Genomic DNA, 13,380 nt, shown 5'->3' with positions numbered 1-13,380 from the left:
TGTATTGCTAGCATAGTACTTGGCACATAATAGGTGCTCAGTAAATGTCTATCAGATAATTAATAAGCAAATGAATGAATGAGTTATTGACACTTCTCTTACCAGGTTGTGCATTTGTGACTTTTACAACAAGAGCCATGGCACAGACGGCTATCAAGGCAATGCACCAAGCACAGACCATGGAGGTAGGGAGCAGATGACTGAAAAGGGAAAGTTCCTTAGCCTGAGAGTACTAGGACAGTTGGCCATCAAAGCTCTGCAGCATGTTCAGCATCCGATTGCCCTAAAGGTTAAGCAGGCTAAACATCTTAAATGAAAAAAAAATAATGCTCTCTTTGAAATTAACGTACTAGAAGTAGCCCTTTTAAATTTGTCTTTTGCCACTTGTGTCTATCAGGAAGAGAGTCATTTGGCAGTGAATGAAATTAGAATGCATCCTGTGTGTCACTACAAAGGAGGATTTTTTTTCCTTCATGCAGAAGGAGGAATTTGACCCTTTGGCTTTGGTGTTTTCATAGGGTTGCTCATCTCCTATGGTGGTAAAATTTGCTGATACGCAGAAGGACAAGGAACAGAAGAGAATGGCCCAGCAGCTCCAGCAGCAGATGCAGCAAATCAGCGCAGCATCTGTGTGGGGAAACCTTGCTGGTCTAAATACTCTTGGACCCCAGTATTTAGCAGTGAGTCTTTGTGGTTTGCTTTCTGCAGACTGTGCAAGCTCCCAGCTGTTTCTTCTTGTGCTGTCCCTAGTTAATAGATACAATGGCATTTGCAACTTGAACATGTCAAATTTTTTCATAAAACTTCAGGCCGTGCAATATTCTTTATGTTAGTATATCTGTTTCACCATCTCTCTCTTCTCTCTCATCACACATCTTGGGTTATATCTTGAGACTTCGCTACTATTAAAGTGAAATCCCGATTTCCTGATACAAAGATTTAGAAATACCTTGTATGTCCCTGTCCCTTTAGTTTTTTTAAAAGAAAATCTTGAGGAAATTTTAACTACCAAATATCTTTCTCCATAGTTCTTTCTCCCAGATGTAGAGGCATCTTTGAAATCCTTATCGAGTCCTCCCTGAAGAGTATGATAAATGTTTCTTTCCACTGATTAAGAGGTCAAGATAGTGACATGGACATTATTAAATGAGTATTACAGGTGTCTATATGAGTCGTAGACAGAATTGTAAATAGGTAGATCCTTTAATTTGATCTTGCTTTTGTTGAGTTTGAGTCATGTAGTCCAAAGACTCCAATTTGTTATTTAGATTCGCTAGATCTACGAATATAGGGGATCACCACTGCTTTAAACCTTAAAAGAATAGCAGACAGTGCAAGACACTTAAAACTGTCTCATCTGTGAAGCTATCATCGAAGGAAAATTGGTGGTGAAACCATTAGATGTGTACGGATAGTCCCAAAAATATACACACAAGAATAATTACAGTCTTTTATTTCTCATCCTTTAAAACGTTGTTCTATATAGGAACAGAAGAAAGGCAATGATTTCTGTTGCTTAGTACTGAGTTTTGGCTAATTTGATAACCAAATAATGGCCTTCATATTTCTAAAATGTTAGAAGAAATCCCAGTTTTCCAGCTAGTATTTCTCTGAAGTCAAGAAGTGTAGATCGGGAGGCGCCTGGATGGCTCAGTTGGTTAAGCGTCTGCCTTCAGCTCAGGTCATGATCCTGGAGTCCCAGGATCAAGTCCCACATCGGGCTTCCTGCCCAGCGGGTAATCTGCTTCTCCCTCTGATCCTCCTAGCCCCGCCATGCTCTCTCTCACTCTCACTCTCTCATTCTCTCTCAAATAAATAAAATCTTCTTTGAAAAAAATCACACATATTTTTTTTTTTTAAATGAAGATGCTTAGTATATCTCAACAGATTAAATTGTTTCTTAGTACAAGAACATAGCTGGTAAGTTAGAAAATTCAGAGAGATTTTTTTTTAGTCTTTTGCCAAAATGATAATATGTTTAAAATTATCTCCATGATATGCATTTGCTTTTCTTAGAGAGTTTTGAAGCTCTTTTTAGGGAAGACCCCCTTTTTATTGCCATTGCCACACCCAACAGTACGTGGTGGTGTTTGTTGAGAGCTGTGGTCTCTTTATTTTAGTTAGACATGATCCCTGCCCTCAGAGCTGTTCTCGTTTAGGGAGGAAATGAAGGTGCCGGGTACAGTATGCACAGTCCACCAGCTGGAATTGAGCACATTGCCCGAGGTATTTCAGACAAAAATAAAGACATATGGGTATATAAATGGTATATTATCATTAATTATGAGGTTCTTTCTGGAATAGGTGGACTTGAACCTGATCTCTTTCAGACTAGAGCAATAGTTTTTAATCTTCGTGGGGTGTGGACCCCTCTGAAAGGCTGATAAAAATTATGTGCGTGTACATTTTTTCATTCCATGTTGGAGGTTTGTGGACCTCCTGAAACCTTTCTGGACTAACGGGGTTTATGATGACAGAGGAACTAGGTCAGGTGTTTATGGGAATGAGCAACCAGGTTCAATATAGGATCCAGAAACAGGAATATCCATTGTCCATAAGAAAAAGTGATTGACTTTGAATGGATCAGAGGTTTTTAGCAGGTTTGTTGGACAAAGGTTGCTATATCCCAAGATAGTGAATAAGGTCACGAAGATCCGTAAGCTCATAGACAGGCCTTCTTACTGTATTTGTTAGGTGACAACCATTGTAAGAATATACACTGAACTGATCTGTCAGTCATTTGGTTATCTGCAACAGTGGAGACCAATTTGGGATGGAGGAGATAAGTGGGGCTGGATGGATGTGTGGAGAGCGTGGAAAGACTGATTAGTCATGGGTCTGTTGTGATCAGCAAAGAATGACTCCAAGAAAGAAATAACCCTAAAATGGTTAGACTTGATATATTTGAAGTGGGAATTGGGTATTTAGATGGAAATAGTCTGCAAGATAAGATGTGTGGCCCAGACTAAGGAGAACTTGGGAGAGAAGGACTGGAAGTGGCAGTCATCCATGTGCAGATGCTCATTGCAGTGGATTGCATAGCTGCTTGAGTTGAGCTTAGTTCTCTGCTCTCCTCCTGTCCTCTGCTGTGCTGCCTTCTGTTTCCCAGGGACTGGAGCCTGGCTCAGTACTCAGTGAATGTAACTGTCTTCTGGGCCAGGGCTTTAGCTCTTGTCGTATTGTCCCGTGCTGTCATAAGCCTCATGTTTCTGTTGTGTTGGCTTGGGTTCTTGTCTTCAACTCTCTTCTCTCTGGGGGCCTCTGCACTCTCGCTTTGCTGTGCTGTAGAGTTATCCCAGATGCAGAACCAGCCCTCACTCTCACTCTTGTTCTGTTTTTTGGTGTAATGTCTAGCTTTATTTGCAGCTCCTTCAGCAGACTGCCTCCTCTGGGAACCTCAACACCCTGAGCAGCCTCCATCCAATGGGAGGTAAGTGTTTCACGGCTGTGGAGGAGCAGCAGCAACCAGGCCACCAGACCCAGCTAACAACAGTCTGAGAGTTTTGCACCGTTTGTACAGAAAACAGATTTTTCCCACCTGTTCATAAACCTGACGTAAGATGAACATCCCACGTCTCAACTGCTTTGTCTCTGGAAGGTGGTTCTTTTCGTTGCTATGCAGGATAGCTCTGGGGTTGTCTGATCCCCACCCCTTTAAGTCTCTGTTGAGGAGGAAAATGGAGAAGAGCTGTTAGCACGAGTAGACTATCTGAGGCCATTTTGATAAGGAGGAAATTGCAGGAACTCTTTTTATTTCCCCATTAAAGTGACTTTTCCAGTGACTCTTTGAAGCCTAAGAAGGCATCCATGCCAAATGGCCAGAAACTGCTAGAAACTAGGCAGTTAGTTTTTTCTCTGTGTCTTATGCATGTTATTTCTTAGGTGAATTACCTTTTATTGCTGTCAATGCTGTTAACATACATGGAAAACTTAATTGACAGATACTTGAGTGATGACAAAATGGGGCTCCCACAGACAAACTTGAAGGTGGGGCCATCAGACAAGTTAGCAGAGGTGGGGAATGAAGCATTTGCAGAGTCCCTTGCTGCTACCCCTTCTGCATTGGATAAAGGCTCAGCAAGTACATCTGAGAAAGGGGTAGTTAGTGTCAGGTGAACTGCATTTTGGTATTTGAAAATTTTTGATAGTGGTTCACTTTGTGTCAGGTACTTGGAGTTTGCTGTGTTTTTGGAAATTGGCTGCACTGTAAATCTGTGTTGTAGTTCAGTTTTTATTTTCGCTAACTCTACCCTGACCCACCACCACCCATCTGCTTTTCCATCATCCAGCAAATGGTTTGCAACACAGTCAGTGCAGTTCAGGTTCTTGCTCCTTTTAACTGTTGCTTGGAGGTTTTTCCCCCTCAGGTGTTTTTTTCTCCTCCTTCTGATGAGTAATCTGTTCAAGGAGTGGTTTTTCTTTAGTCTTTCTCCTTACTGCTTTTCTCACATGCATCCTCCTCTGTTACAACCCGCCTCGGTCACCTGGATCCTGCTGTGTTTTCTGCCTGTAAACCTCCACTGGAAAGAGCAAATCCCCTATGCAGTAGGAGTGAGGCACTCAGATGCAGTTCTGTGCCACAAGTTTTGTCGTTTGTTGTTCTCTTGGTCACTTGGCTTCCTGGTAGACCGCAGATCTTACCCTCTCTTGGTTTCCTAATTGCCAGTCCCTGTTAGGAATATTCACTTGGGGTGGCATGCTGTTGGATTATATATCTCTTCTCTTGAGGAAATGATGTCAAGTTTCTTGAGGAGTTGAGTGATACCTGAATCTTTTTAGAGCCTTGTAGTGTTGCTTGTAAGTCTTATCGAGAATAGTGCCTCTTTGGGACCAGCCTTTACCAGTGTGTGCTGTCATTGCTGGAACGGATACAAGGAGCCCGTATGTGCTGGCTGATCTCTTGCTTTGGATGTTGCAGGGTTAAATGCAATGCAGTTACAGAATCTGGCTGCTCTGGCCGCTGCAGCTAGTGCAGCTCAGAACACACCAAGTGGTACCAATGCTCTTACTACATCCAGCAGTCCCCTCAGCGTACTCACCAGTTCAGGTAAGTGTGTCATTAGAACCAGTATGCCCTTGTGTGCCTTGGGCAGAATCCCCAGAGAGGGTTCTGTCATTCTGGAGAGTAGTTAACATCTGTTTCCAAAGGGGTCAGACTGTGAATAATTAATTTTCAAATGTCATCTTCTGACTTAAGAGAAATCTCATAATTTTTAGTTTGTTATTGGAGTCAGTAACTGAAAACCTCTTTACGAAGAGAATTCTTGAGTAGTATCAGTCTCGTGTTTGGTTCCTGTTGACATGCGAAGCATGTGTTGGCTCAGGTTTTAACACCTGGCTTTCTGATCACAGGGTCCTCACCGAGCTCCAGCAGCAGCAGCTCTGTCAACCCCATTGCCTCCCTTGGAGCCCTGCAGACGTTAGCTGGAGCCACGGCAGGCCTCAATGTCAGCTCTTTGGCAGGTGAGGGACAGCCCCTGATGTGATCAGGCCGTTTGTTGTGCAGGTAGCACCTTTAAACAACCCTGGTAGGTCACCATTAGACTGAAAGGAGTGGCCTGGTAAAGTTAGAAATAATCATGAGATTTCAAGTTAGACCTGAGTTAAATCCCACCTCTCCCCCTTAGCTAGCTATAACATAATACCACCTTTCTAAGGTTATTTTTTCATCTGCGAAGTGGGAAGAGGACACTTTAAGGGTTGTTAGGTAAATGAGAACATAGGTAAAGGGCTGAGCACATGACTTAGTACAGTGTCCGGCATGTAGAATGTGTTTAAATAAATATTAGCTGTTATTTTGACGATAGGGTTTACCCACATCTTGTCTGAGACCACACACACCCCTTTTCAGCACCCAAATCTGGGATGCTTCTTTTACCACATTCCAGCTCTAAGTGAGAAAATGACAGAAAAGTCAGAGAAAATGGAGCAGGTCAGGTGTAAGTGGTATCACTTCTTACACAGGTTGGAAAAAGGTAATAGGAAGAGCCACACATGGGTGTGGCATTTTTTAATGTTCCTGTGAGCAATAAGGCCTGATGAGTGTCCTCAGATCTGACCATTCAGATGGGTGGTCCTCCTCAGAGAGAAGCTGGGAGAGAGAGAAAAGGGAGAACTTTGGAGTTGTTTTGGTGCCACTCAGGTCTTTCCCATATGTTAATCCTGCTCTTCCCACCATGAAGGGATGGCTGCTTTAAATGGTGGCCTGGGGAGCAGTGGCCTTTCCAACGGCACCGGGAGCACCATGGAAGCCCTCACGCAGGCCTACTCGGGAATCCAGCAGTACGCTGCTGCAGCACTCCCCACTCTGTACAACCAGAACCTGTTGACACAGCAGAGTATTGGCGCTGCTGGAAGCCAGAAGGAAGGTGAGTAGAGCTGGGAGGCTACGGTTAGGGGTGGGGAGGAGGGGGCAGAGGGGAGATGACTCCACCTACAGCAGAGGTGAAGGCAGGACAAAGGCCAGGAGGGCCAGTCAGGCAGTCAGGCCAATGCTTTTCTTTGGCACTGTCAGACATAGATTCTGTAAGCTGTAAAGCTCTGTAAACTGTAGTCTCCTTTTGGAATGTTTTCTGGTTGTAGCTCAGATCAGAGCCTCTGCCCTCTTGTGATCAGGCTGCAGGTTTTAGGTGAAGAAACGTACTGACCTTACCGTGTGATAGCATTTCACAGTCCTTTTTTTTTTTATTTGTTAGGAAGTTGTCTTTGTGGATTACAGATCTGTCAGAGGGTATTTTCTGTCTAGGTGTCCCTTTTAATCTCTTTTATTTGGCATTTTCCTCATTTTTTGATCTCTGTTTTTTCTAATTGAGGACAGGCTGAAGTTGATGGGGCAGAAAGACTTACAGCCCACGTTGGTGAATTAGGAAATGTGTGCTTTGACATAAATGATGCTAAGTGCAGGAGAGACTTTATAGGCAGAAAGAGGCCTGACAGTGGTTCGCATGAATACATGGTCCTGCCGACACCTCTGTGCTCCTAATTGACTGGATTTCTGTAGCCAGAAGCTGGCAAGGTTTAAGCACTAATGTGGGGGGAAGACACGCATCCTCTCTTGCCACGCCAGCTAGGATTCCTGGGATAGTGCATCCTCACCTGTTCCGAGTCAAGATGCTTCTGTGCCCTAGGATGTCATAGTGGGGGAACTGAAAAACCATGGAGACAGACAGTAAAGCAGGAAGAGCATGGGGTGTACCACTTGGTGCTCTGAGGACTGATGAATGGGAAAGAGGGATGGAGAGTGCCAGAGGCACAGCATTTTTGTAGCATGGTCAGAGGCCTCTCACTTCACATCTAAGCAGAGTCCAGAGGAAGTAAGAAAGCAAGTCATGCATGTATCTAGGGGAAGAAGAGTAATGGGAGCAGAGGAACACCAAGTGCAAAGGCCCTGAGGCAGCACTGTTCTGTAATGTGTTTGGCAACAGCAGGGAGGCCTGGTGGCTGGAAAATGGCAGGACTGCAGTTCAGTAAGGCTTCTTTGGTTAGAAAGTCATTGAGCTTAAGTGGTTGGAAAAGGAAAGCATATTTTATTTTTGAGCTCAGTGTTAAACATGGGCACTTTTTAAAAATGTGATTTCTTTTTAATGAGGTATACTTTATATATGGTAAAATTCACCCTTTTGGGAATATATAGCTGTGCGAGCTTTAATGAACATGTACAGTCATGTAACCACATTTCGTAGATGGAGAATGTTTCCATCACTCCCAGAAATTCCATCATGTCCTTTTGTAGTCAGTCCCTGCCCCCACCCCTGCCTTGCAGCTGCCAGTCTTTGCTCTTCCCGTAATTTCTGGCACAGTTTGTTTTGTTTTGTTTTTTAAAGATTTTATTTGAGAGAGAGAGAGTGAGCATGAGAGGGAGAAGTTCAGAGGGAGAAGCAGACTCTCTGCAGAGCTGGGAGCCCGATGTGGGACTCCATCCCGGGACTCCAGGATCATGACCTGAGCTGAAGGCAGTTGCTTAACCATCTGAGCCACCCAGGCGCCCCTCTGGCACAGTTTTGAACCTGTTTTGTTTGTAATCTCTTTCTGCCCTTTTTCTCTGTGTCTGTATAAGCTTTTAGTCTCCAGTTTTATTGCACCACACACCAGTCTGCCCACTTTATTGTTCTTGCACTCATTCCTCCCACAAGGTTGAATTCCGATACCCCTCAGTGGGAAGGAGTCTGTTTCAGTGATAGCTCTTCAGTTTCCTGTTTTGTATTTGGAGAATCTTTAGTTCTCCAAAGGATTCCGTTTGTTGGGATACAGACAGGTTTTGCTTTTTTGGTTTTTAAGATTTATTTGAGAGTGAGGGGGAGAGAGAAAGAGGAAAAACGGGGGGAAGGGCAGAGGGAGGGAATCCTTAAGCAGACTCCCCATAGAGCCCAGCGCGGGGCTAGAGCCCAGCGCGGGGCTCGATCCCAGGACCCAGGACCTGAGCCAAAATCAAGAGTTGTCTGCTTAACTGACCAAGCCACCCAGGGGTGCCAGGATATAGACCGTTTAACTCAGGTAGAAATGAGAAACAGTGGTACCAGGGTGGGGGCGGGTGGAGTGGGGGGTGAGCTTGACACTGATGCCTTTTCAATCGATGGGTATTTTGAAGGTCCAGAGGGAGCCAACCTGTTCATCTACCACCTGCCCCAGGAGTTTGGAGATCAGGACTTGCTGCAGATGTTTATGCCCTTTGGGAATGTCGTGTCTGCCAAGGTTTTCATAGACAAGCAGACAAACCTGAGCAAGTGTTTTGGTATGTTGGTTTCTTTACTGGTGTTGGGAGGGTTAAGTGTCATTACCACTGAGAATGAGAAGGGGCCGATAGCAGGAAGAACTGGGTTTACAGTTTGGGTTACTGTTTAACTCAGCCTTGGGCAAGACATCATGACCTCTTGTTGAGCCTCAGTTTTTTTTCATTTCTGTAGCAGGACGGTGGGTTTCTATCCACACTGTTGTTCCAGAGGTTTTAAAAAAAAAAAAAAAGGTATGGGAATAGCTTGGTCCAAAAACTTAAAAGTGCCTTGTAGATATCAAGTGGTATGTATAGTCAGGAACCTAATCTTATTTTGTGTGATATAATTTCCGGACTTCTCATCCTACTGAGAAATTTGGACTATCAGACTATGCTCATAAGCTGTCTTCTGTGTAGGGAGGACGCAGAGTCTCCTTGCTTCATCATGCCCCTCACCCAGGGTTCTGCTTGGACACACAGGTTTTGTAAGTTACGACAATCCTGTTTCGGCTCAAGCTGCCATCCAGTCCATGAACGGCTTTCAGATTGGCATGAAACGGCTCAAAGTGCAGCTCAAACGTTCGAAGAATGACAGCAAGCCCTACTGAGCGTGCTCCCCTCTGAGACTGGAGTGAGAGGGTCTTCTGGTAAGTGGGGGAGGAGCACCCTTAATGATTCGAAGCCCTAAGGCTGTGTGTTGACAGCCCTGGACCCTGATCCCTGCCACTCTCGCAGGCACAGCTTGCCCTGAAGACTCGGCTACTGCCTTCTGTGGGAGTTTCGCTTCGTACAGAGGACGAGTTTGTGCTTTGGTTTCCAGTGTTTTACTTTGGAGTTTAGGTGCCATATCCTGAGTTTTTTTCTTTATTTAAAGTTTGCTGTGTTTGTAACCAGTGTGTGTTGAGAAGGACCAACATCAAACCGCCCTGGGGGAGGAGGGGGAATGGAGAAACATTAAAAAAGAAGATCAGAGCTTTCCCCAAACTGCCCCGAGTGAGAGGACTGAGTGAAACCAAAAACTGACCCCAGAATCTACCTTAGTGCAAGAGTGGGTGGAATGAGAACTGGCACCCAAGAGCCTTCGGGGGTGGAGGCAGAGCTGCCTTTGGAGGTGAGGAGAGTTGACCCACACCCAGTGGCCCCGGGAGCTGGAGGCTGAAGCACTTCCCTCGCTGCCTGCTGAGTTCTTGCCGCCTATTTTTCAGATTCTTGTGCAAGATTCCTGCTCCTCTTTCCCAAGAAGGGAGGACAGTTCTTTGGGAATAAAGGACCTGTTAAATTAGCCTGACATGCAAAAAGCAGGGAGACATCACCCATTACCAGCTTTTTTAGCCACCCATTGGTGTTGGGTTGGCTCTGCCTGGCTGGTGGCTGGCTGTTAGGAAGAAGAGAGGTCTAGTCTCATCTAGTCAGAGAGGTCGTTTTTAGTTTATTTCAACACTACATGGCCCATTTCTAACAGGCCCTTTAAATAAGGCCTCGAGAGAAGACACTGTCTGGTTTCCTTCCTTGTAGTTGACCACAGCAGAGAGTGTGTCACTTCCATCCCAAGGCAGTTTTCTCTTGAGGGTAAATCCAAGAAGGGCTTATGGTATGTAGCTGAAGGGGGCACCTCTCCTGAGCAGAGTGATCAGAAGCCATTGTGTTAGGGGAGGAGGAGGAGGAGCCTGCTTCTTGGTGGACCTGAATCGGAAGGGCTCTTTAAGCCAGAGTGCTGCATTCCTCTGTGGCCAGCACTTAACTACTTAGAAGAATGAGAAATCTGCACTTGCTTCCTTCGTTGAGGGGTCCAGCTGTAGTACTCCCCCCCAAAGGCAAGCCTCTCTACTAACCACTGCAGCCCCTTCTGCTCTTGGGGACAGAGGAGACTGCAGGACATTTGCAGCCTCCAGATGGATTTCGTGTTCATTTACCTCAGTATTACCATGTTCATTTTTGTCCTCGTGCTTACAGTTAGCTCCCTGCTGCCTCCCACAGGTCTTACTCCAGCTCTTACCTGTGACCCACACAGCCTCTGGGCCCTGCCTCTGCTCCAAGAAATGCTGTGGGGGTGGAGAGCCAGAAAGGACGTGCTGTTGGGAATGTGCACCTGGGCAGAGGTAGCCCTTTTGGGATCTGACTCATAGCGAAGGCCGGGGAACTGGGTCCTCGCAATCTTCAACCTCACAAACATCAGTCCTGACCCCTAGCAGTAGAGATGAGACTAAGGGGGTTGGTTTGGTATTAAGTCAGATGGGGGGCTCTCTCCTTGTCATGCTGTCCATTTGGGTCACAGACAGGGATTGACCATCTTGCTGTTGTACAGGTAGTTTGGTGGTGTTGGATTATCCCATTGAAGCAGGGACAGCTGTTCCCTTCTCATAGTGATATCTTGGGTCTGTTGTCCTCTAAGAGACGTGAAACATACTTCTTAAGCTGAACCACGTAAACTTGAATTCCGCGCACTGGGAGAAATGTGTCCTGTGTTTCAAGGATAAAACTGTTCCAAAGGCTTCCAGGGTCATGATGGGATTTTTTAAATAAATGCAAAAAATAAAAATAAAAAAGAAAAAAGAAAAAAAGAAAAAAATGCTAGGTTGGGGAGGCGCTGTTCTGAATCCCAACCGGCTGGAACCAAGAATGTCGTTTCTATTTTTATAGAAGTTTTATACAGCTCCGGGGTGGAGAATATTTATTACCTAAATTATATCTCTGGAAAAGGCCAGGATTTTGTAGAATCCAGAATGTGATTGTTGTACACACAGGGTGCTGTGTATGATTGAAACTACTGACTCTCTGTGGCCCGTTTGCAGCCCAGCTAATAATCTGCCAGAGGGGAAGGAGTTAATGCTGTGAATTGGCAGAGGAGAGAGCTGTGCTCCCCAGGGTGCTGCCGGTGCTGCGATAGTTGACCTTCTGTTCTGTCTTCCTCCTTGGCCATCGTGGGGTTTTCCAAAGCCCAGAATTCCACTCCCATCCCCCTCCTCCCCCATTCCGCTATTATTTATCCTGGGCTCTGGGATCTTATGAAACGGCTTTTCAAATAACATGAAAGGCAAAGGTGCAATCAGCCGGCCTTTGATAGCAAACCCAGAGGTTTCATACCTGTTTGTGGGGTTCTCTTTTCTAAAAGGAGTGTGTGCCGCAGCAGGGCCCTGGGCTGCCATAGCGGCCAGCTGGTGAGACCAGGCACTTCTCTCTGTTCTCCTTTCCCCTGCCCAGTGAGTGAGCGTAGTAGCACTGCCCTTGAGCACAGTTCTCTCCCCAGGCCAAAGATGGTTTGTGAAGAAGCTGCTCCCCTGCAAGTCTCGTGGTGTGGAAGGGTTCAGCTCGGAGAGTGGAGACTAGCAGTCAAGTCTTAAGCAATCCTTTTCTGTTGTGTGGGGGTTTCACTTACATAAATGTGTTTTCTGCCTATAGTTTTGTTCCTTGCTTGGGTTTCATCATGAAATTGATTTGCCTTGAATGCAGCCAGATACTGTCTCCTGGGTCCCACATGAGTGGCCAGGGCCTGCATGGAAGCTAAGAGCTTGGATTTCTGGAAACAAAAGGCCATCCCATAGAACTGAGGAGAAATCCTGGCCCTCTCCCCTAGAGAGTTTCCCCCACCCCAGCCATTGTCTTCTACTTTCTCCTGGGTTTGAGGAGGGGAGAGGCCGGAGCTCTGCTCCACCAGAGACCTATCTTCTCCCCCTACGGACTTGTTTGGGCGCCTCAGGGGAAATCCAAGCCTTAGGTTCCCTTCTGTCTCTGGCAGTTGGATGTTTTCTTGGTGTCCTCCATGTCCTTTTTGACTTTTCCCTGTGTCCATTGTTAGCATGTGCAAAAGTTCCCTGTCATTACCCAGCCCCCGCCCCGCCCGCCTCCTCATTTCAGGGCTGTACACAGTGAGTGTTCCTTTCCTCTCTCTCTCTCTCTGTTTGGATGTATTGCTCTGTGTAACTCAGTGGGTCTCCCTCTTTCTGGTTTGTTTTTTTTTCTAGATTCCTGCCGTTTGTTCATCGTTGTGCCTAAAGCATGTCGATGTGGCGTCAAGTACATCGTCCAAATCCCTGTCTCTTCAGCTTCTCTGATGCTTGAACTCTCACCTTTGACCTTGTGTTGACCTTTGATGCTGACGTGTATTTTTATTATGTTTGTTTCTTTCTTTGTTATTTCTTTTTTTCTTTTCCTTTTTTTTTTTCTTTTGTGCTGCCAAATTGGTTTTGCTAGAACGACTGCTGAAGGGGAAATATTTAAACTTGCATTTGAATATAAAAAAAAAATCTATTTTTCTAGAACTTCATAAGATAACCACTTGATTTTGTGATTCCAATTCTTTGTAACTGTCTTCAGAGCAGCCCTACTAGCACATACCGCGTGGTGTTTGTATTTCTGTGAACACACAGCCAGTCCGTTTCTAGGCTTTGTTTCTCTGTGTGCTTAGTTTTAAAGACAACTTTGAAGTAAACAATGAAATAAAAGATGTCACTAAAACCTTTGAGGCTCCTGAGCACATTTTGCTGATACAGTTTGTGGGGCTTGAGGAGACCGCATGTGTTCTTTTGTTTTTCTGAGTTCTCAACTGCAGAAAACACCTGAACCCCCTTTCCTTTCTGACCGCAGGCTGCAGTTTGGGCCCCAGCCAGCCCTTTTTCTTTTTCTTTTGTGGTTCTTCCCTGTAGTGACCCTGCAGGGAGCCTTCAGATCCC

General features: G+C 45.5%; 1 protein-coding gene across 8 annotated transcripts in view; it reads left to right on the top strand.

Annotated features, from left to right (window-relative positions):
• The window catches only part of CELF1 (CUGBP Elav-like family member 1), a 75,643-nt gene extending 62,473 nt beyond the window's left edge, over nt 1–13,170 (top strand). For 6 of the 8 annotated variants that reach the window (XM_044259294.1, XM_044259292.1, XM_044259297.1 and 3 more), the window contains 9 exons: nt 106–185; nt 519–680; nt 3,355–3,430; nt 4,919–5,047; nt 5,353–5,463; nt 6,183–6,368; nt 8,588–8,731; nt 9,191–9,357; nt 9,446–13,170. In XM_044259294.1, coding sequence (XP_044115229.1) covers nt 106–185; nt 519–680; nt 3,355–3,430; nt 4,919–5,047; nt 5,353–5,463; nt 6,183–6,368; nt 8,588–8,731; nt 9,191–9,318 — 1,016 coding nt within the window. In that variant the 3' untranslated portion in view covers nt 9,319–9,357; nt 9,446–13,170. The remainder of the gene's footprint in view (nt 1–105; nt 186–518; nt 681–3,354; nt 3,431–4,918; nt 5,048–5,352; nt 5,464–6,182; nt 6,369–8,587; nt 8,732–9,190; nt 9,358–9,445) is intronic. The other 2 variants (XM_044259293.1, XM_044259290.1) reach the window with 2 other exon arrangements.
• Nucleotides 13,171–13,380: the final 210 nt, after the last annotated feature.

Source organism: Neovison vison, chromosome 7, assembly GCF_020171115.1.
Source record: "Neovison vison isolate M4711 chromosome 7, ASM_NN_V1, whole genome shotgun sequence".
In the NCBI taxonomy this organism is placed as follows: domain Eukaryota; kingdom Metazoa; phylum Chordata; class Mammalia; order Carnivora; family Mustelidae; genus Neogale; species Neogale vison.
This window is presented reverse-complemented; position numbering and strand designations above follow the sequence as displayed.